The sequence below is a fragment of the Ovis canadensis genome, chromosome 14 (assembly GCF_042477335.2).
Source record: "Ovis canadensis isolate MfBH-ARS-UI-01 breed Bighorn chromosome 14, ARS-UI_OviCan_v2, whole genome shotgun sequence".
Classification (NCBI taxonomy): Eukaryota; Metazoa; Chordata; class Mammalia; order Artiodactyla; family Bovidae; genus Ovis; species Ovis canadensis.
Genome location: NC_091258.1, coordinates 78,939,696 through 78,963,728, shown reverse-complemented (window position 1 = coordinate 78,963,728; position 24,033 = coordinate 78,939,696). Strand labels below are relative to the sequence as shown.

General features: G+C 43.7%; 1 protein-coding gene and 1 pseudogene across 5 annotated transcripts; both read left to right on the top strand.

The window, feature by feature from the left end:
- The first annotated feature begins 8,983 nt into the window (after positions 1-8,983).
- LOC138419657 (zinc finger protein 79-like) lies at positions 8,984-10,691 on the top strand (annotated as a pseudogene).
- A 3,891-nt stretch (positions 10,692-14,582) lies between these two features.
- Positions 14,583-22,600, top strand: LOC138419362 (zinc finger protein 547-like). Of its 5 annotated transcripts, none has more exons than XM_069552195.1 (5): positions 14,586-14,847; positions 17,485-17,523; positions 17,984-18,165; positions 19,161-19,287; positions 20,610-22,600. In XM_069552195.1, the coding sequence occupies exons 4-5, from the start codon at positions 19,254-19,256 to the stop codon at positions 21,779-21,781; spliced, it is 1,206 nt and encodes a 401-aa protein (XP_069408296.1). In that variant the 5' UTR covers positions 14,586-14,847; positions 17,485-17,523; positions 17,984-18,165; positions 19,161-19,253; the 3' UTR covers positions 21,782-22,600. The 5 variants fall into 5 exon arrangements, with proteins under 5 accessions (XP_069408295.1, XP_069408296.1, XP_069408297.1 ...); XM_069552196.1 differs by having other exon boundaries at positions 14,586-14,895; XM_069552194.1 differs by lacking the exon at positions 17,984-18,165 and having other exon boundaries at positions 14,583-14,895.
- Positions 22,601-24,033: the final 1,433 nt, after the last annotated feature.

Sequence of the window (24,033 nt, the reverse complement as noted above, 5' to 3'; positions counted from 1 at the left end):
CCGACTCTGCGACCCCATGAATCGCAGCACGCCAGGCATCCCTGTCCATCACCAGCTCCCGGAGTTCACTCAGACTCGCGTTCATCGAGTCGGTGATGCCATCCAGCCATCTCATCCTCTGTCGTCCCCTTCTCCTCCTGCCCCCAATCCCTCCCAGCATCAGAGTCTTTTCCAATGAGTCAACTCTTCCCATGAGGTGGCCAAAGTACTGGAGTTTCAGCTTTAGCATCAGTCCTTCCAAAGAAATCCCAGGGTTGATCTCCTTTAGAATGGACGGATCTGGTTGGATCTCGTTGCAGTCGAAGAGACTCTCAAGAATCTTCTCCAACACCACTGTTCAAAAGCATCAATTCTTCGGTGCTCAGCCTTCTTCACAGTCCAATTCTCACATCCATACATGACTACAGGAAAAACCATAGCCTTGACTAGACGGACCTTAGTCGGCAATGTCTCTGCTTTTGAATATACTATCTAGGTTGGTCATAACTTTTCTTCCAAGGGTAAGCATCTTTTAAGTTCATGGCTGCAATTACCATCTGCAGTGATTTTGGAGCCCCCCAAAATAAAGTCTGACACCGTTTCCGCTGTTTCCCCATCTATTTCCCATGAAGTGATGGGACCAGATGCCATGATCTTAGTTCTCCGAATGTTGAGCTTTAAGCCAACTTTTTCGCTCTCCTCTTTCACTTTCATCAAGAGGCTTGTTAGTTCCTCTTCACTTTCTGCCATAAGGGTGGTGTCATCTGCATATCTGAGGTTACTGATATTTCTCCCGGCAATCTTGATTCCAGCTTGTGCTTCTTCCAGCCCAGCGTTTCTCATGATGTACTCTGCATAGAAGTTAAATAAGCAGGGTGACAATACACAGCCTTGACGTACTCCTTTTCCTATTTGGAACCAGTCTGTTGTTCCATGTCCAGTTCTAACTGTTGCTTCCTGGCCTGCATACAGATTTCTCAAGAGGCAGGTTAGGTGGTCTGGTATTCCCGTCTCTTTAAGAATTTTCCACAGTTTATTGTGACCCACACAGCCAAAGGCTTTGGCATAGTCAATAAAGCAGAAATAGATGTTTTTCTGGAACTCTGTTGCTTTTTCCATGATCCAGCGGATGTTGGCAATTTGATCTCTGGTTCCTCTGCCTTTTCTAAAACCAGCTTGAACATCAGGAAGTTCACGGTTCACGTATTGCTGAAGCCTGGCTTGGAGAATTTTGAGCATTATTAGTGTGTGAGATGAGTGCAGTTGTGTGGTAGTTTGAGCATTCTTTTGCATTGCCTTTCTTTGGGACTGGAATGAAAACTGATGTTTTCCAGTCCTGGGGCCACTGCTGAGTTTTCCAAATTTTCTGGCATATTGAGTGCAGCACTTTCACAGCATCATCTTTCAGGATTTGAAACAGCTCAACTGGAATTCCAGCACCTCCACTAGCTTTGTTCGTAGTGATGCTTTCTAAGGCCCACTTGACTTCACTTTCCAAGATGTCTGGCTCTAGGTGAGTGATCACACCATCGTGATTATCCGGGTCATGAAGATCCATTCTGTACAGTTCTTCTGTGTATTCTTTCCACCTCTTCCTAATATCTTCTGCTTCTGTTAGGTCCAGACCATTTCTGTCCTTTATCGAGCCCATCTTTGCATGAGATGTTCCCTTGGTATCTCTAATTTTCTTGAAGAGATCTCTAGTCTTTCCCATTCTGTTGTTTTCCTCTATTTCTTTGCATTGATCGCTGAAGAAGGCTTTCTTATCTCTTCTTGCTGTTCTTTGGAACTGTGCATTCAGATGCTTATATCTTTCCTTTTCTCCTTTGCTTTTCACTTCTCTTCTTGTCACAGCTATTTGTAAGACCTCCCCAGACAGCCATTTTGGTTTTTTGCATTTCTTTTCCATGGGGATGGTCTTGATCCCTATCTCCTGTACAATGTCACGAACCTCTGTCCATAGTTCATCAGGCACTCTATCTATCAGATCTAGACCCTTAAATCTCTTTCTCACTTCCACTGTATAATCATAAGGGATTTGATTTAGGTCATACCTGAATGGTCTAGCAGTTTTCCCTACTTTCTTCACTTTGAGTCTGAATTTGGTAATAAGTAGTTCATGGTCTGAGCCACAGTCAGCTCCTGGTCTTGTTTTTGTTGACTGTATAGAGCTTCTCCATCTTTTGCTGCAGAGAATATAATCAATCTGATTTCGCTGTTGACCATCTGGTGATGTCCATGTGTAGAGTCTTCTCTTGGGTTGTTGGAAGAAGGTGTTTGCTATGACCAGTGCATTATCTTGGCAAAACTCTATTAGTCTTTGCCCTGCTTCATTCTGTGTTCCAAGGCCAAATTTGCCTGTTACTCCAGGTGTTTCTTGACTTCCTACTTTTGCATTCCAGTCCCCTAGAATGAAAAGGACATCTTTTTTTGGGTGTTAGTTCTAAAAGGTCTTGTAGGTCTTCATAGAACCGTTCAACTTCAGCTTCTTCAGCGTTACTGGTTGGGGCATAGCCCGGCTCTAGAGCACAGGCTAATTATTTGTGACACAGAGGCTTAATTGCTCTGTAGTATGTGGGATCTTCCCGGATCAGGGATGGAACCCATGCCTCCTTCATTGGCAGGTGGACTCCGATTCTACCAATGAACCATTGAGGAAGCCCCCTGGTGGCTCAGACGGTACAGTTGGCTTGCAGTGCCAGAGACCCAGTTCAATTGCTGGGTCTGGAAGATCCCCGGGAGAAGGAAATGCCTGGAAAATCCCATGGACGGAGGAGCCTGGCAGTCTACAGTCCATGGGGTGGCAAAGAGTCGGACACAACTGAGTGACTTCACTTTCAACTCTTCACTTTTTAAAAATATTTTCTTTTTATTCATATATTTGGATGTGCCAGGTCTTCTTTGCAGCATGGAGGTTGAGGCATGTAGCTGGGATCCTGACCTGGGGTCCAACCAGGGACCCCTACATTGGGAGCACAGGGTCCTAGTTCCAGGACCACCAGGGAAGTCCCTCAGCCAAGTCTTGCCATTCTGTGGTACCTTCGTCCTTAACAGTGTTTTCTTACAAGTGTCATATATTTCTATTTATTGTTTCCCCAAACAGCTGGTTTTCCACATACAGAAATATGAGGTGTGTAGAAAAAAATTTGCAGAGAACCTCCTAGTAAAGTTGAACAAGCAGCTCTAAAATTAATATTCATTCTCTTCTCAAGCCAAGAAATTCAATATAGGGACTTTCCTGGTGGTCCAGTGGTAAATTGTCTGCCTTGCAATGCAGGGGAGAAGGGTTTGATTCCTTGTCAGGAAATTAGGAGGCTTCCCTGATGGCTCAGATGGTAAAGAATCTGTAATGTGGAAGGCCCAGGTTTGATCCCTGAGTCTGGAAGATCCCCTGGAGAAGGGCATGGCAACCCACTCCAGTCTTCTTACCTTGAGAATCCCATGGACAGAGGAGCCTGGAAGGCTACTGTCTGTGAGGTTACAAAAAGCCCACACGACTGAAGCAACTTAGCACACATACACACAGGAAACTAAGATCCCACATGCCTCAGAGCAACTAAGCCCATGACCCACAGCTACTGAGCCCACATGAGGTAACTCAAGAGTTCCTGAACCATATGGAAAAGATCCTGCATGATGATGTAGTGAAGATCCCTAGTGTGGCAGTTAAGACCTGATGCAGCCAAATTTAAAAAACAGAAAAAGAAATGCAGTATAAATAGGATCCCGGAAGCTGCATAAATGTGGGTGTTCTAAAACAATTATCCCATCCCCCAAAAGTTAAGGTTTTCTTTCATGGAAACATTTCCTTGCTTTTCTTGGTAGTTTTGCCAGCTATGTGAAAATTACTCAAGGACTATGGCTCACCGTCATTCCGTTGTTTTAAAACTCTTTTCTGAGTGGAATCACATAAATATGATGTGTTTTCTTCATCTGCACAACTTGGAATGACTTTATCCATGTTTTCATAGCTATTCATTTATTTTCCTTTTTTGTGCAGTATTCTGTAGTGTAAACATATGAGGACAGTGTCCATATAAATTCAGCTGTTGAAGCTTTTTTTGTTTTTGTTTTGTTTGGGTATTAATAAACATTGTGACTATAAATATACCTGCCGTGTCTTCTGGGATAGACCCAGCACACATTTGTGTAGCGTATATGTTAACATTATTATTTTACTTAAATGAATGTTTCCACTCTTTAGTCTTGTTTTATTTCTTGTTACTAATTTTTTTTAAATTCCTTGTCCCTAATTTTAACTTATTTCTTTGAATGGCTGGATTATACTTAATCTCCCTGTAGTTAATTTTGCTGCACGCTTATTATGCACTTGATACATTTACAGTTTTACGTTATACACCCACTTAGAGAGTTTTTGCTTTTTCAGTCATTATACTCTTATAATATTTATTATTTATAAGTTATTTAAATCCACCCCAGTACCATTGCCTGGAAAATCCCATGGAGAGGAGCCCGGTAGGCGACAGTCCATGCGGTCGCAAAGAGTCGGACACGACTGAGCGACTTCACTTTGTCTTTACTCGGGTGGTATTGGAAGAGAAAATGATGAAGATATCTTGTTAAAATATTTGTTATAAGGGGGACAAAGTGAATCATTTTAAGGGTAATAAGTTATAAGGCTTTGAATCCATATCAAGATGTTTTAGAGTCCAAGAAGATTTACAAATGATCTCTCTGATCATTGGTGGGAAAAAAACCCATATGGATTTATCAAAGAATATAAATAAAAGGTACATGTTCTTCAATTCTGTTGTATAATGTAATAATAACTTCAAATCAGAGTTTAATATATGAATTATGTGAGCTGAAATTTTATATCCAACAATTTTTAACATAACTGTTGGGGGAATGTCAAATTTCCTCAGTTCTGTCTTGCCACAGCAAAAATTTGAAGCAATGGACAGATCAGTATTACAGCTTGGTGTCACAGATCAGTTTTATTTGGCAAGCAAAGAAAAATACATCCTCAAGGCGTGAGAGCAGGCCGACCCAAAAAACATGAAGAGAAGAGAAGCCAGCTGTTCAATTTTCACTCCTCTTTTCATCTGTTTTTCCTCCTCCCCCTGAGCCTGGCCTGTGTAAGTTGGGCTAGCCAGGAGGGCTGTTTCCTTTGCCTGAGGTTCTCACTCCCGTCCTCAGACCTTCCTTTGTTCTATTTGTACAGGCTTTTCCTTCTTTGTCTTTTAGCCACTACCATTCTGGACTCCTTTTTCCTATTCTAACTACCTAACATAACCAAAGTAAACTTTGAAAGGGAAGTATAAGAACTCCTGGTCACTTGTAGCTAACTACAAGCGAGAAGAAGAGAAAAATGTATTATTGACAAGGGAGAAACAAGGAAATCAAATGGACGTGTCAGACCTGTACATACAGTGAGCCTTAATTTTGATATTTGTAGCCTAGAGTATAATAATGTTATATGACCTGCCATAACCATTTCCTCACCAACATGATTGCTTTCGTTTTTTCTCATTGAACTTCAGTCACACTATCTTCATACATGGTACTCAAACACACTGCACATGACTCTGATAGACTTTTCACTTGTATTTTCCACTCCTAGAAAGCCTTTTCTCGAGACATACATATTACTTTATGGCAAAACTCCATAATATTTTCTGTCATCTTTTACATGCTTTATTTTATCCTCAAGTATTGCTCTTTGCCTTAAATATAAAATGTTTCATTCATTGGCATTCTTTTTTGACTATGTTGCTTATGGAAATTAAAGTTACATGGCCCTGTTCTTCTCACAGCTTTCACATTCAGCAGAACTTTTTATGGACTCTTCACTGATGAGTGTCAGGTGTTCTGGAAGTGTTTTGCTGCTACTCTTCCTGGCCCTGGTGTCTGGAGATCCTAGAGAAACCTTCAGTCCAGATTTCCAAGTCCAGGCTAGCGGTTAAACGGAGGGATTCCCATTTTTGGCAGCCAGTGGACTGAGATGTGAAAAGTTGTCTTAGGTACAGGGGTAGTCAATACAAATGCTTGAGCTTGTGATAGAGGTGGGAATGCTTTAGGACTTGTAGGTCTTTGTTAATGTCTGGTAAGAACAGAGAGCAAGAGGGCCAGAGTCGGGCCTAAATTGGTAGCCTGAGAAGTTGAGTTTCTGTTCTGAGAATGATGGCAGATGTGGAATTTTTGGTACAGAGGGGGAAAAGTGATGTGACTTAGGTTTAAAGAGGCTGCCCCTGGCTGAAGAATACACAATAGACTGGGGAAGAGGAAGACAGGCAAATAGCAAGGAGGCTATTGTAATCATCCAGAGGAGCAGTAGTTGTGCGTAGACCAGAGTGATAGATATGGAGGTAGGAGAAATATTTGGCTCCTGAATTTGTTTTTAAAGTTGTAACAGTGGACTAGATATTATAATGTGGAATGTGTCACAGATGACTCCAAAAGTTTTTTTCCCTTTACATCAGCAGGGCTATCAGCAGATAGCAGTGCTATCTGAGATGGGGAAGTCAGCAAGCAAAGTCCTTTTCTATGAGACTGTTAGGAATTGGGACTTGTGTTGAGTCTCAGATGTTCCAGTGACTCCCAAGTATAGGAGGCCAGTGAATGGCTGAACTTGCAGATCTAGAGTGCTGGGGAGTCTTCAGGATGCCATTAGGGGACAAGGGAAGGTGGGGGGCTTTTACAAAGGTCATCAGCAGGAAGATAGGGGGAGGGAAAGTCCAGCATGTGGTCCAGGTATTTATGGGATAGTGGTTATGAAATTGATGCAGAGGAAAAGCAAAAAAGGAGATGAAGTGATACCAAAGTCAGGGTGGTGCTTACTGACCCTCCTGTATACTCACTAGATTTTTGTGGTGGAATTTGAGGAATTTATGATAGAATGTCAGAGAAGGCAATGGCAACCCACTCCAGTACTCTTGCCTGGAAAATCCCATGGGCAGAGGAACCTGGTAGGCTGCAGTCCATGCGGTTGCTAAGAGTCAGACACGACTGAGTGACTTCACTTTCACTTTTCACTTTCATGCATTGGAGAAGGCAATGGCAACCCACTCCAGTACTCTTGCCTGGAGAATTCCAGGGACGGAGGAGCCTAGTGGGCTGCCATCTATGGGGTCACACACAGTCGGACACGACTGAAGTGACTTAGCAGCAGCAGCAGCATGATAGAATGTCAGATGAATTTACCCAAGATCTGTCAGCTGGGTGTGGATTTTGAATGATTATTATGTGAACAAAGATTGTAACTGTTGAAGAGACATAATGTGCAGTATGGAAGTGGAAACTGACCAGAGGTATTTAGATCTGAATGTTGTGACTGAGTATAAAGTCAAGAACAAGGTTTAGTGGGGAATCCTTCAGAACAGGGCTAGGGAGCTGCCAGTGGAAAGTGGGTGTACAGTGGGGTTGTGTTGTATTTGTCAGGCACTTTCTGAGTGTTCAGAAGGGGATGAGAGGAAGCAGGAGACATGCCAATTTTGTGAACCGGGTGGCAGTGATCAGGGTCAGATGTACAGTCCACTGAGTGATACGCTTGTGGGGAAGGTGTGTGAACTAACTTCCTGAGGTACTAGGAGTCTGAGAGAAAGGTGGGCCTAAGCTTCTGTATGTCTGGGAAACATGATTCTGGGAACTGTGGCTGTTGTTTTACAAGAAAGGGAAGGGGCCCTGCATGCCAAGCCCACCACACAGATAGCCTCTGTCTATCCACCTGCCTGTAGCCACTGAGAATCGTACCTAGCGTGCAAGGGAGGATGAAGTGTTTTGGGTACCACTGCCCTCTGTGTTAGGAAATGGGAAGATGATGATGCCAGAGTTAGGTGGGCTGGGGTGGGCTGATTGTGGGGTCCTGGGGAGAGAGGCTGCTTATGCACACGTCTCTTCCCATCATCACAGGGCCCTGTGACCTTAGAGGACATGGCTGTGTACTTTTCCCAGGAGGGATGGAGGCTGCTTGATGAGGCCTAGAGATGCCTGTACCATGATGTCATGCTGGAGACCTTGGTACTAGTTGCATCCTTGGGTAGGGCCCTCACCCCTGTCCCAGCATCCTGGGCAGGTCTCTGACTTTCCCCTTTTTTCCAAGGTCAAGTCTGTTCTGTTCACAGCTGGACGGTGGTTGCATGTCTGATACTGCTTCCCTGTCCTCTGTTTTGTGGGTGCTAAGGCTGAGTGAATGTGTGTACCACCTCCTTTCACAGGTAGCCCCAATACCAGCGGCTCTGAAGTTTTCTCAATGAAGATTTTCTAAGTCAAAAGACTTGGAATGAATTCACTGGATTCTCAGCTACTCACTGCCAGTTTGACTCAGTTGACCCCTACATCTCTGCCTCAATCCAATTGACATTTCCTGGAGCCTGACTGACCAGGAATTATTGGGAACCAATGTGGTCACTATTTGTGGGGTCCACTTAGCTGTTGCTGTCAGACTGTCCTGTGGAGAGGCCCATTATTGCACAGCACTGCTTTTCTAACCTGTCTGAGCTCCTTTGTCCTCAAAATAGTCCCATGGTTTTATTTCTTCTGTGTCAGACACATGTGTAATGGGGCTGCCCATTCTAGCAAAATCTATGTGAAATTCCTTCTCTGGTTTCACGTTGTTGGCATGGAATAAAGGTCAAGCAGAGAACTTCCGAGCAGAATGTTTCTGTAGAAGTGCCACAGGGAAATACCTTGAAGATAGACCTCTCCACCGAGCCTCTCCCTGGGACATGTGTGGCCTGAATGTAGAAGGTGGTGTGTGTGTAGCTGAGGACCTGGGAATAAACCCTGGCCAGACCCTGTGTGGGGCAGGTGTGAAATTTCAGCAGAACAGTGGAATAAACTCCACTGTTTTCACATAAACTCTAAAGAGTTTATCTCTTTAGAAGAGATGTGGGTAAGGCCTTTATGAAGAGATGCACAGTCCATGCACTGGGGAAGGCTTTTATGTGCTGTGAGGCTAGGAAGGATTTCCCTGGTATCTCTCACTATTTCCAGCACTAGATTAAACTGCAAAAGGACACTGAGTTTTTGGAAGTTTCTCATAATGGACAAAGGCAGCGTAAATGCCACGAATGTGGGAAAACCTCCCAGAAGTCCAAGCTTACTCAGCACCAGAGAGTTCACACTGGAGAGAGGCCTTATGAATATGCTGAATGTGGGAAAGCCTTCAGATATAAATATATATTTGTTTAGCACTGGAATGTCCACACTAGAGAAAGGCCTTATGGGTGCAGTGAATGTGAGAAAGCTTTTAGTGACAAACATGTACTTGCATGGCACCAGTGAATTCACAGTGGAGAAAGGGCCTACAAGTGCAATGAATGTGGGAAATCCTTCTGTCGCAAATACAGACTTACTCAGCATCAGAGAGTCCATACTGATGAGAGGCCTTACAAGTGCTGTGAATGTGGGAAAACCTTTACCTGTAAACCCATACTTTTTAAGCACCAGAGAATCCACACTGGAGAAAGGCCTTACAAGTGCAGTGAATGTGGGAAATTCTTTAGATGTAATTCCAGCTTTGTTATACATAGAAGAATTCATACAGGAGAAAAGCCTTATGAAGGTAGAGAGTGTGGAAAGCTGTTTTGCCAAAGCTCCCAACTTGTTGTACACCAGAGAACTCACACTGGAGCCAAGCCATATGAGTGTAGTGAATGTAGGAAAAGCTTCACCACTAAAAGCAAACTTGTTCAGCACCAGAGAGTTCACACTGGAGAGAGGCCTTATGAATGCAGTGGATGTGGAAAAGTCTTTAGGTTCATATCCAGCCTCAGTAAACATAGAAGAGTTCACACTGGAGAAAGGCCTTACAAGTGTAGTGAATGTGGAAAGGCCTTAAAGTCCACTACGAAATTCATACTTGAGCAAAGACGTATTATGAGTGCAGTGAATGTAGGAAATGTTTTAGCCAAAGCTCTACTCTCATTATGCATCTGAGTTCACACCAGAGAAAAACCACACAAATGCACTAAATGTGGAGAAGTCTTTAGCCAAAGCACCCAACTTAATTAACACCAAAAAGTTCACACCACAGAGGTGCAGCGCCAGCACAGCAAGTGGGGGAATCTTTTCTGTCAAATGTGTGCTCTAACTGAACACCAGAACCCAACAGCCCATAGAGCAGTGTAGTGAGTGTAAAAAAGCTTTGAGCCAAAGGTCTAACCTCATTTGTCACCAGTATGCTCATACTAGAGAAAGGCCTTCAAATGAGATGGGGAGAGAAGCGAATGAGCTGTTGCCTTAGTTAACACATCTTACTGAACTGGCTCTGTGAGGGACTTCTCAACAGTAAGTTGAGTGCCATCTGTGTGCACAGCCCTAATGTGGCAATAGTCTGTGGGTACCCAGTTCCTAGGAAACTCTGAGGAGCTAGGCTGTACTTTGTGACCTCCCAGGGCCCTTGACAGACCTCATGTCATTGTGAGTTTCTTAGCTCTACCAAGCGGCAGATCCACATACAGTGATATCAGTGTAGGTAGACTTTGTGCTCTCCTGTCCCCTAGACGGAAGCATAAGTGGCCTGAGGACTTGGGTGGTGTCATGCTCTTAAGTCCTGTCAACTGCGTAGGACACAACCTAAGCAGCTTTGCCAGTCTGGGTGCCGCTGGAAGCTCATAGAGGTTTACATTATTTGGTGGTATTGGATCCTTTTATGCTCAGGATGGATTTTCTAGCTCCAAGTCACCCTTTGGGGAACTGCCTCATTTTGCACTACTTTGTGTAAAAATAAAGACTATTGTTTAACACAACATGCGTCTTTGGTTTTGTTCACTTTGAGACTGCTGTTAAGAACCACATTGGACTATCAGGATGAAGAGGAACAAGTTTTGTGGGTGTTCCAAACTTTGTGTACTTCAGTGGGAATGATAATGGCAGAGAACAGTATTCAGTCTAGTTTGATCTAATTTACATTGTTACCCAAGGCCTCCTGGGGTAGCCTGCAGGGTTCTGTGGGACTAATGTGACCAGATGTCAGATTTTTTGGTAGGGCTTCAGGTCACCCTGAGATGAGGATAGTTGTGAGCAGCACCAGTGGGTTGTGTGTGTGTGTTTTTTGTTTTTTTTTTTTGTTTGTTTGTTTGGAGCTGCATAAGTTGTCTTTTCACATGGGATGTCACATCATGCCCCCAGTATTGTTCAAGGGGAGAAGTTCCCTAGGTCCGGCCATAACAGAGCCACATACCATAATATCCACAGCTTGGGGCTGGTGTTGCTGAGTGTTAAGTTACAGACATTGGGTGGGAATCATACTTGTTACGGAAACAGGCATGTAGTTAATAGGAACTGAGAGACTAGCAAACAAGAAGGGACACACCTTTTCTAAAACTGCATCCACAAATGTTCCCGTGGCTGTTTACGATAAAGTTTTTGCAAAAATTCTCAGGTGTTACAGAACTGGTTTTGGCATCGTATAGCATCTGCAAATTGTTTATCTAAGGCCATTACTTCACAGTGAAGACAGTGGGGAATAACAGCAGAAATCCTGTAGTCCGGGCATGTGATTTTTAGGACCCAGACAGATCCTGGGTAACTTTGATTGCTCACCAGTCTTCATTGCTACTGCGACAGAATCCCTCCCACGAGACCAAGAGAGAATGGATTTGAGGTGTGATTGCCAGAGTTCTCCTTTTCCAAAAAGATTCGGATTTTTATGTGAAGTCAATTTTTATGCAGATTTAATTGAGCTTATGTATAGTTGGTCTGCACTGAATAGAACATCCCTAAATTGTCCAACTTGATAAATTTCAACCATGCATGGAACCATCATCATAACAAACATCCATCACTACCCGTAGAGCCCCTATGTGTGCAGTGAGTGTGGCAAAGCTTTGAGCCAAAGGTCTAACCTCATTTGTCACCAGTATGCTCATTCTAGAGAAAGGCCTTCAAATGAGATGAGAAGAGAAGCAAATGAGCTGTCTCCTTACTTAATGCATCTTACTGAACTGGTTCTGTAAAGCACTCCTCAACTGTAACTTGAATGCCATCTGTGTGCACACCCCTAGTGTGGAGATGGCCTGTGGGTACCTCTCCAATTCAGTAACGCAGTGTTTTCCAGAACTTTAATATCATTGGAGTGTTTGACGTTTACTTTTATATTTGTCATTTTCTTTCTACATGCATAGTTACTTTAAGAATCAATTCAAGTTGCCAACGTGAATAATTTTTTTCTGATAAATATATTATTTGGATAGTCCATCGTTTAACTGTTTATCCATTAATCTGTTAAAGGATAGGGTTTTGTGGTTTCTTTCCAGTTTGCCTGCCACAAGTAAGAAAACAAGTAAATAAACTCCTTTATATGAACACTTGGTTTCATATTCTAAAATGAATGACTACCCATTTGCATTCCCATTGACAGTATTCAGTTCCCCTATATTTCTCACCAGTAGTTGGTTAGTATGGTTAGTATTTTAAATATTACCCGTTTTAAAAAGTGTGGAGACTATTATCTGATTGCATTTCCCTACTAATTCATGATGTTGGACATTTTGTTTTCATTTGCCAGATATCTGAGAAGACAATAAGTGTGATGGAACTTCAGTTTTCTTCACTGAATGACTTGGCTAGGTTCCCATAACATTATTCACCACTTTATACTCCTAATAATTAACATACTTGACATACATAAAAATATTTACTCATTTTTACAAAGGACACTTAGCCCTACCCTGCCTCATTTAACTTTTAAATAATTCAAGGTATATTTCCAGACATTGATACTTTTACATAATTTCCACAATTTGATCAAATACAGGAATCGCCTGCTTTCCAAAGTTCAGATTACATCACTTGGGTTTTATAAAAGACACATTAGTACATGTTTCTTTATGAAATCCAAAGAACTTCTATTTCCGCTTTATTCACTATGCCAAAGCCTTTGACTCTGTGGATCACAATAAACTGTGGAACATTCTGAAAGAGATGGGAATACCAGACCACCTGACCTGTCTCTTGAGAAACCTATGTGCAGGTCAGGAAGCAACAGTTAGAACTGGACATGGAAAAACAGACTGGTTCCAAATAGGAAAAGGAGTATGTCAAGGCTGTATATTGTCACCCTCCTTATTTAACTCATATGCAGAGTATATCATGAGAAACTTTGGGCTGGAAGAAGCACAAGCTGGAATCAAGATTGCCGGGAGAAATATCAATAACCTCAGATATGCAGATGATACCACCCTTATGGCAGAAAGTGAAGAGGAACTAACAAGCCTCTTGATGAAAGTGAAAGGAGAATGAAAAAGTTGGCTTAAAGCTCAATATTCAGAAAACGAAGATCATGGCATCTGGTCCCATCACTTCATGGCAAAGAGATGGGGAACCAGTGGGAACGGTGTCAGACTTTATTTTGGGGGGCTCCAAAATCACTGCAGATGGTGACTGCAGCCATGACATTAAAAGACATTTACTCCTCAGAAGAAAAGTTATGACCAACCTAGATAGCATATTGAAAAGCAGAGACATTACTTTGCCAACAAAGGTCCATCTAGTCAAGGCTATGGTTTTTCCAGTGGTCATGTATGGATGTGAGAGTTGGACTGTGAAGAAAGCTGAGCATCGAAGAATTGATGCTTTTGAACTGTGGTGTTGGAGAAGACTCTTGAGAGTCCCTTGGACTGCAAGGAGATCCAACCAGTCCATTCTGAAGGAGATCAGTCCTGGGTGTTCTTTGGAAGGAATGATGCTAAAGCTGAAACTCCAGTACCTTGGCCACCTCATGCGAAGAGTTGACTCATTGGAAAAGACTCTGATGCTGGGAGGGATTGGGGGCAGGAGGAGAAGGGGATGACCGAGGATGAGATGGCTGGATGGCATCACTGACTCTATGGACGTGAGTCTGAGTGAACTCCGGGAGTAGGTGATGGACAGGGAGACCTGGCGTGCTGCGACTCATGGGGTCACAAAGAGTCAGACACGACTGAGTGACTGAACTGAACTGAAAGAAACTTCCAAAGTATTTAAATCACTTTTATGAAAAACGCCATCAGTTCAGTTCAAACATACTTTTGGGGTAATCTCATCTCCAAATCCCTAATCGAGTTGGCAAAGTCTCTGACTATATAAGGTAACATTCATGAGTTCCGAAGATGAGGACCGAGGTGTCTTCGGGGAATATTCATCGGCCTGCCACTTTGAGTCTAAGCCCTTCAAAATGTGTTTGTCTTCAGGTATATTCATTGCAATCATAATGCGAAATATTACTTGTAGGTGTGTATCATAAATGTCTTTGACCTCTAAGTATGTATGCCCTCATAATTTTGCAAAATATTGACGTCACTAAGTCCTCTACCTGTACCACATTCTCAATTTCAAGTTCTTAAAATTTTAGAATGCTTGATGCCCTGTGTGACTCTACGCGTGCTGACATCCCCTTTTTCTGTCTTTGAGAAAGTGGTTCCACGGATATCTGGGTGCATCCCCTTTAAGAAGCGTGAACCCCGCCAGTAACTCGCAGCCTTGGAAAACTGCTTCCCAGCCACCCACCGGGGTCGGGCGGAATTTTCCTGGAAGTCTGGAGCACCGAGCCTAGCCATGGCCGACAGCGGTGTCAACTACATTTCCCTGAAAACAAAGCGCAGCCCGTATGGGTCACTGGGCCAATGCAAACCCAAGACTGAGCCACTTCCGTTCTGTAAGACGGCGTCAGGGTGGGTCTTCCGGCCGGCACGGCGGGCGACATTTTTAAACTCCAGCTGATTTCGTGTGTGGAACTGCAGAACTCGGCCGGCCGGAGGTGAAGGAAGGCAGGAAGGCGCTGTGCCCGCTGCTCTCGGGAGGGTCTCAGGCTCTGCGCCATCCGGCCTGACTCTGCCTTGGGGCCGAGCCAGGCGCCGCGGTGCCCAGGCCCCACCTTCGCCCTCAGACTCCGCGGTGGCGGCCGTGCTGACAGAGCCGCTTCAGGTGAACGCTGCGCCCTGCGAGCTCTCAGCCAGCTCTTCTCATTCTGCGGTATTTTTGTTCTTATCTGTGTTCTCTTTCAAGTGTCCTGTGCATGTTTTTCTTTCTTTCTCCATACCTCGGGTTTTCTAATTTTGAAATATGACCTGCTTGGGGGAAAATAAATGCTTCTGACCTACGTGCCGTTGAAAAAACAGCTGTTATTAATAGCCGTTCAATGCGCAAATCAAGAAATGAGGTACAAAATAGGACCCAAAAGCCGCCTGTGGAGGTCCTTCTAAAACTGTTGTCCCGTCTCCCAAATGTTAAGACGTTGTCTTTTGTTTCAGGTGAGCGTTTTTGTTTTTGTGTTTTGCTCTCTTGTTTTGCTTCTTAGATGTCGCTGGTGGTAGAACCTACCTGCCAGTGCAGCAGACGTAAATGACTTGGGTTCCATCTCTGGGCTTCCCTGGTGGCTCAGAGGTTAAAGCGTCTGCCTCCAATGCGGGAGACCTGGGTTCGATCCCTGGGTTGGGAAGATCCCCTGGAGGAGGAAGTGGCAACCCACTCCAGTACTCTTGCCTGGAGAATCCCATGGACAGAGGAGCCTGGCAGGCTACAGTCCGTAAGGTCGCAAAGAGTCGGACAGGACTGAAGCGACTTAGTGCACACACATAGTTCTGCCAACTGTGTGGAAAATATTCGACGACCGTAGTTTCCCTTTGCTCAGTTGTTGTAAAACTTTTACAACTGAAATCATATAAGTATTAAGTGTTTTTGTTTTCTTTTGGAGAAGGTGGTGTGACTTCACCCATTTTTTCATGTCTATCCGCTAATTTTCTTTACTTTTGCAGTATTATATAGTGAGTGTACAGTCTATGGGGCTTCTGAGGTGGCTGTAGTTGTAAAGAATCCACCTGCCAGTTCAGAAGACACAAGAGAAGCAGGTTCGATCCCTGGATGTGGAAGGTCCTCTGGCACCCTCTTCCAGTATTCTTGCCTGGAGAATCCCATGGACAGAGGAGCCTGGCGGGTTACAGTCCATGGTGTCACAAAGAATCAGACAGGACTGAGTGACTGAGCACATACATTATATGAGTAAAATGTCTTTATAAAAGCAGCTGTTGAAGGCTTTTTTTGTCAGCTTTCTGTATTTATAACCATTGCTATTGTAGCCATAACTTCTTTGCCTTCTGTTGTGTGTTAAGGACATATCTGTCTAACATATATGTTAAAATTATTATTGTATTTAAATGAATATTTCCACCTTTTGATCCTATTTTGCTCCATCTTACTAATTTTAACTTAGTCCTTTGAATGAGATGATTATACTTACTTTTAATGGATCCCGTAGTTGTATTTTCACACTCTCTTTTTGCATTATGCCTACTTAACAGTTCTACAGTATACAGCCATTTAAGAGTTTTTCTTCTATTTCAGTGATTGTACTCTGCTAATATTTATTTCACCGTTATGTGATGCTCCTCTGGTAGTATTGGAAGAAAATGATTCAGTTATTTTGTTAAAACACTTGTTTTAAAAGGGGGATTAAATGAATCATTGTAAAAATAAAAACTTAAAATGCTGGAAATCCTTACCAAGATACTTAGAACCCAAGAAGGTATTTTCATGTTTATTTAAAGAGGATTGAACAGAGATCAGGTCATATAGGTTCTTTCCTTTGTCTTAAGTTTAAAGACTCATCAGTGATGTCCACTTATCTCAAACTGTTGGAAGTCACACACTTTTACTCTGATTCTAGCAATAACCCCTTTCTCATGGATTAATTTTCTGGAGCCATTTTCTTCTTATAATTCTCTCTCTCTCTCTCTCTCTCTCTCTCTCTCTCTTTTTTCATTTTGTGGTTGCACTGCTTGGCTTGTGGAATCTAGGTTCCCCAACCAGGTATAGAACCCGGGTCCACTGCAGTGAAAGTATCACATTCTAACCACTGGGCAACCAGAGAATTCTGAGATTCATTTTCAGAGTGAAGTTAGTCAGTGGTGTTTCCATTCTCTACAACAGGAGAAAAAGCTTGTAGGAAGTTAATCTGTTTGAACATTTATGGGAGAAAAAAAAAAAACTGGATATATTAAAGAATATGGTTCAAGTATAAGTTTTTTAAAAAACAATTTTTAAGATAACCAAAGTAAAATTAGAAAAGGAGTATAGAAACTCCTGTCCAAATGTTGGGTCCAGCTACAAGCTATGAGAGGAAAAAGTTATTATTGGTAAGGGAGAAATGGAAGAATGGAATCAAACGGCAATGTCAGAAAGAGCTCTGCTTAATTTTTATATACATGGCTTGGGGCTATAATAGCCCTATATGACCTGCCACAAGCATCTCCTATCTAACCAGATACCTGATTCTTTGGATCATTGGGCCCTAGTCGTACTAGCCTCATGGAGCTACTCAGACACATCAGACATGAATCTAATATAGAGGGTTTGCACTTATTAGTCCCACTTCTAGAAAACCTTTTCTGAAGTCAGACATATGACCTTATGGCACAACTCCATAATATTTTCTGCTCTCTTTATGCCTTAGTTTTCTGTTGAGTAATTTGTCTTCACCTGAAATATTGAATAGTTACCTCATTAATCTTTCTTGTCTATGTTGCTGATGGGAATTAAAGTTACATGGCCCTACTCTTCCCACAGGTTCCATGTTCAACAGAACCACTTATGGACTCTTCACTGGTGAGTGTTGGGGTTCTGAAAGATTTTGCTGCTGCTCTTTGTGAACTTGGTGTCTGGACACCCTAGAAAAACCCTGAGTGCAGAATTCCAAGTCCAGGCCAGAGGGTATATGGAAAGATTCCAAATTTGACAACCAGGGGACTGAAATGTGAAAGATTGTATGTATAGGGGTTACTATGTCCAAATGCTTGAGGATGCAATTGAGATGAGTGTATTTTAGGACTGTTGGGTCTCTGTTTATGCAGTAGGAACAGAGAACAAGAGAACCAGGATCAGGGCTAGACTGGTAGCCTGATAAGATGGGTTTCTGTTCTGAGACTGCTGGCAGAAATGGGATTTTTGTAATAGAAAGGAAAAGTGATGTGACTTAAGTTTTAACAGGCTGCCTCTGGGTACAGAGTGCACAATAGCCTGGTGGAGAGGAAGACAAAGAAACATAGAAGCTGTCTTAATTTTCCAGATGTGCATGGCTCTAGCTGTACCAAAGTGGTGGATGTGGAAATATAAGAACTACTTGGTTTCTACATTTTTTAAGTAAAGGCTGATCAGATTTTCCAATGTGGAGGAATCACATGCTTCCAAAGTTTTTCCCATTTGCATCTGGAAGAGTGGAAGTGCCATCAACTGATTTGGGGAAGTCTGGTAAGAGGACTTTTCCGTGAGAATATTAGGAATTGAGATTTGGCCATGTTAAGCCTCAGATGTTGCAGTGGCTCCCAAGTGTAGGCGACAAGTAGATGGCTGAACATGTAGATCTAGAGTAATGGGGAGGCTTTTGGACGCCATTAGGGGACAGAGGAGACACAGACAGACAAGGAAGAGGAGTGGTCATCAGCAAGAAGGTAGGGGGAAGGGGAAGGTCAGTTGGTAGGTCAGGTTTCTATGGGGAAAAGCTCTGATACTGATGTGGAAGAAAAGCAGAAATGAGATAAATTGATAGCAAAGTCATGCTGGTGCTAATTTATTCTCCTCTGACTCACTAGGCTTTTCTGGTGGAACTTGGGAAGCTTGTGACAGAATGTCACAGTTTCTGTAGGCTGTGTCACGTGGGTGTGGATTTTGAATGGGTGTTAAGTGAACAAAGATGGGAACTGTTAAAGAGACATAATGTGCAGTATGGAAGTGGAATCTGACCAGAGGTATTTAGATTATGTGTGTTGTGACTGAGATAAAGTCAGGATCAAGGCCTGGTAAGAAAGCCAACTTTGTGGTCCAGGTGGTGATGATGGGGGTCAGATGTCTGAGAATGTCTGTGGAGTGATATGATATGCATGTGGGGAAGATGTGTGAACTAATTGACTGAGGGCTCTGTAGTAGGACTTTGAGAAGGGTGGGTTCAAGTTGTTGGTGTCTGGGTGGATCACCTGGGGACTGTCAGGCTGTTGTCTTGCAGGAGAGGAAAGGGGTCCTGCATGCCAGGCCCACAGCCTAGAAGGCATCTGTCTGTAGACCTGCATGTTGTTGGTGGTGTTCAGAGCTAGTGCTCAAGCACAGAGAGTTTTGGGTACCACTGCCCTCTAAATTAGGGAGCCTGGGAGGATGATGACACCAGAGTGAATGTGGATTAGGGTTGGGGGTGTTCATGGGGTCCTGGGGAAAGAGGCTGCTCATGCACACATCTGTTCCCATCATCATAGGGCCCTGTGACCTTTGAGGATGTGGCTGTGTACTTTTCCCAAGAGGAATGGAGGCTCCTTGGTGAGGCCCAGAAATTCCTGTACCGCGATGTCATGCTGGAGACCTTTGCACTGGTTGTGTCCTTGGGTAAGGCCCTCACCCCTATGCCAGCAACTTGGACAAGTCTCTGCTTTTCCCCTTTTCTCTAAGAACAAGTCTGTTCTGTTCACAGCTAGACAGTGGGCACCTCTGTATTATTACTGCTTCCCTGTCCTCTGTGCTGTGGGTGCCAAGCCTGAGTGAGTGTGTGTTCCACCTCCTTTCACAGGTGGCCCCAATGCCAGCAGCTGAAGTTTTCTCAGCAAAAATTTTCTGGATCATAAGCCTTGGAGTTAGCTTAGTGATTCCCATTCATTTCAGCTTCTCCCTGCCAAGTTGACTCTGTAGACCTCTGTACCTTTTTGCAGCTTCTGCCTCCTTCCTGCTGACATTTCTTTGGGCCTCACTGTTTCAGGAATTGTTGGGACCCAGCATGGTCACCATTTATGGGGTGCATTTGGCTATAGCTATGAGAATCAAAGATTATTTTTATCATTATTTTTTTCTTGAATTCTTTTGAGATTGGCTGTTTCCCCATGGGCAGTACTTAATGCTAACCTGTCTTGTTCTTTGCTTAGAAGAACATGTGGATCTTCTAAGTCCCATGTTGTTGTCCAGTTGAAGCTGGGAGGAGAACCTTGGGTATAGGAGAAAGTGGACATGATTCCAGGCACAGGAAGCAGGGCTCAAAATGGGTCTGATCCTGGTGATTGGCATCACAGGGAGCAGTGACGTTGTGGCTGAATTCCGTCAGATTTTGAATATGTCCTGGCCCCAACACTGTTTGTGGTCTAAGACCAGTGATTTGTTATCTCATTTCTGTTTTTCCTCCATTCTTCACACATTCCGCCTGTGATTTCTACCCTGGCTTCCAACCCAGGATTATCCCTCACCTCTCTGGCTTCTACTCCTCATTGTTCCTCAGCATCCTCACTCTAATGCTTTCCTCTGTTTGCCTATGCTTACTGTGTCATAAAACCCGCACCTCTCCTTAAAATAGTTCTGAACACCAGCTACTCAGTGACACAATATCCTGGGCCTTGACATAGCTTTCTACACAGCATGCATGTGTCAGCAGCAGCCAAGCCCCTGGTGAAAACCATTCCTGTAGGAGTGCGTTGTGGACCCCTGGCTCCTCCATTTAATATCCACCCTCTTGTGTCTTTTGCCTGGTGAGTCCTTCCTGTTCTGTGATGTGTAGAAGCCCAGTTCTACAGATTGGGGCTTTTCCTTACTTGCCCACAGCTCCTTTGTCCTGAACTAGTCCCATGGATTTATTCTTTCTATGTCAGACACATATGGCGCAACACGCCTGACTTTTTTAAAAACCTTTTCCTACATTAAGTTCACCTGCATTTTTCTGATTTCAGGGTGTTGTCATACAGCAGAGGATGAACAGACACCTTCTGAGCAGAATGTTTCTGTAGAAGTGCCACAGAGAAATACCAAAAAGACAGACCTGTCCAGCCAGAAGGTCTGTCCCTGGGAGATGGGTAACCTGGCCTTAGAAGGTGGTTTGTGTGGACCCAAGGTCCTGCGAACAAACCCTGGCCAGACACTGTGTGGGACAGATGTGAAATCCCGCCAGCATGATGGAGAGACGCTCATGAGAAGAGATTTGGGTAAGGCCTTAATGAAGAACTGCACGGTCCACGCATTGAAGAAGGCTTTTATGTGCCAAGAGGCGAGGAAGGATTTCCCTGGTAGCTCTGGCCACACCCAGCACCAGGTTAAACCACAAATGATGGAGTTTGTAGCAGAGTTTCACAATGGAGAAAAGCGTTTCAAGTGCAATGAATGTGGGAAACTCTTCTACCGGAAGTCCAGGCTTGCTCAGCACCATAGAGTCCACACCGGAGAGAAGCCTTATGAATGCAGTGAATGTGGGAAAGTCTTTAGATGCAGCTCCAGCCTTGCTATACATAGAAGAATTCACACAGGGGAAAGGCCTTATGAGTGTAGAGAATGTGGAAAGTTCTTTAGGCAACACTCCCAGCTTGTTGTGCACCAGAGAATTCACACTGGAGCCAGACCATATGAGTGCAGTGAATGTGGGAAAACATTCAGTACTAAAACCAAACTTGATCAGCACCGGCGAGTCCACACTGGAGAGAGGCCTTATGAATGTAGAGAATGTGGAAGAACCTACACCTGTAAACGCATGCTTATTCAGCACCAGCTGGTCCACACTGGAGAGTGGCCTCATGAGTGCAATGAATGTGGGAAAGCCTTTAGATACATGGCCAGCCTTGTTATGCATAGAAGAATTCACAGTGGGGAAAGGCCTTATGAGTGTAATGAATGTGGGAAGTCCTTTAGGCAAAGAGCCCACCTTCAAGTCCACAATAGAATTCATACTGGAGCGAAGACTTTTGAGTGCAGTGAATGTGGAAAATGTTTTAGCCAAAATTCTATTCTTACTACACACCAGAGAGTTCACACTGGAGAAAGGCCTTATAAGTGCTGTGAGTGTGGGAAATGTTTTAGCCAGAAATCTACTCTCATTAAGCACCTGAATTTACACTGGAGAAAAGTCACCTGAGTGCACCGAATGTGGAGAATTTCTTTAGCTATAGCACCTGAAGGAGATTTAAAAAAAAAAAGCTGAAAAGTTCACACCACAGAAAGACCTCACAAGTGCAACAAATATGGAAATATTTTCTGTCACAGATCAGCTCTGATTGAGCACTAGACCTTCACAGCCCAGATAAACCTAAGAGTGCAGAGAATGTAGGAAATCTTCCAGCTAAAGGTATAACCACATTGGTCACTAGAAAATTCATACTGGAGAAAGACCTTCAAACCAGATGAAGAGAGAAGCCAATGAGCTGTCTCCTTAATGAATACATCTTACTGAACAGGCTCTATGCGGAAAGCTGAATGCCATCCATGTGCACAGCCCTGGCGTGGAGAGGGCCTGTGGATACTTGGTTCTCTGTAAGCTTTAAGGAGCTAAGATCTACTTCCTAACCTGTGCAGCAGCCTTGCCAGACTTCATGTCACTGTGAGTTTCTTCCCTCTACCAAATGGCAGATTCCTGTTCTGGTTGTCAGTCCGCCAGTGTGATCAGGGTAGGTAGACCTTTGTGCTCTCCTGTCCCTTAGAATGAAGCATGTGTAGCCTGAGCCCTTGGGTGACGTCATGCTCTTAGATCCTGTCAGCTGCCTAGGATATGGCCTGAGCAGCTTTGATTTTGGGCATCCAGTCTGGGTTCTCCTGGCAGCTCATAGAGGTTTACTTTGACTGGTGGTATTGGGTCATGTCATGTTCAAGATGGATTTTCTAGCTCCAAGTCACCCTTTGGGGAACTGCCTCATTTTGCACTGCTTTGTGTAAAAATAAAGACTATTGTTTAAGACAACATGCATCTTGGGGTTTGTTCACCTTCAGGCTGCTGTTAAGAACCAAACTGGACTGTCAAGATGAAGAGTAAAAAAGTTTTATGGGTGTTTCAGACTTTGTATAATACCTCAGTTGGAATGATATGACAGAGAATAATGTTCAGTCGAGTTTTGGTCTAATTTGCATTGTCCAAGGGCTCCTGGTATGGACTCCAGGGCTCTGTGGAACTAATGCCGTGACCTGGATATTAGGATCTTTGATGGGTCCTGAAAGGATTTTTGATGGGTCCCGAGGCCACCTTGAGATGAGGACTGTGAGCAGTACCAGTGATTTTTGGAGCTGTGTGAATTGTTCTCTTTTCACGTGGGATATCACATCATCCCCCTAGTACTGTTCAATGGAAGCAGTTCTCTAGGTCCAGCTGGAACAGAGCCATGTGCCATAATGTACATAATGTGGCAGGCTGGTGTTGCTGCGTATTAGGCTACAGACATTGGGGGGAACCATACTTGGTTCAGAAACGGGGGATTAGTAGAACTGAGAATCTAGCAACAGGAAGGGATACACCTTTTTTTAAAAGGGCATTCATAAATGTTCCCATAACTGTGGCTGTTCATGATAAGGTTTTTGCAGAAATTTTCAGAAGTTACGGTCGTGTTTCTTTTCCTCTTGAGCCTGCAATCAGTGACTGAAGAATGTAAAGGTTTTGGCATCGCATAGCGTCTGCAAGGTGTTTATCTTAAGGCCATTGCTGCACAGTGAAAGCAGTGGGTAAATGAGAGTGAGAGTCCTGTAGTCCAGGCATGTGATTTTTAGCACCCAGGCAGAGTTCCTAAATAACTCAAGTGTAAGCACCTTTTTATTGTTCAGCAATCTTCATTTCTACTGTGACAGAATTCCTCCCATGAGATCAGGAGAGGTGGTATATTTGAGGTGTGGTTGCCAGAGTTCTTTTCCAAAGTGGAGATTCAGACTTTTATGTGAAGCCAATTTCTATCCCATTTGGTTGCGATGTACAGTTGCCATGCGCTGAGCATAACTGCAGCTGAATTACCAGACTTCAGCTCGGTAAGTTTTAACACTTGCAAAGTCACAGAACCGTCATCATAGCAAACATCCGTCACTACCATATGTCTTCCCAGGATCCCAGGCAACTACTATTGACTGATTTTTCTCTCATTAAATTAGTGTTTTCCAGACTTCTAATATCATTGGTTTCTCTGGTGGCTCAGATGGTAAAGAATCCACCTGCAGTTAGGAAGACCTGGGTTTGATCCCTGGATTGGGAAGATCCCCTGGAGGAGGACAGGGCAATCCACTCCAGTATTCTTGCCTGGAGAATTCCCATTGAGAGAGGAGCCTGGCGGGCTGTAGTCCATGGGGTTGCATAGAGTTGGGCAAGACTAAACACAGCAATATCATTGAAGTCTGAATGGTTACTTTTGTAGTGGT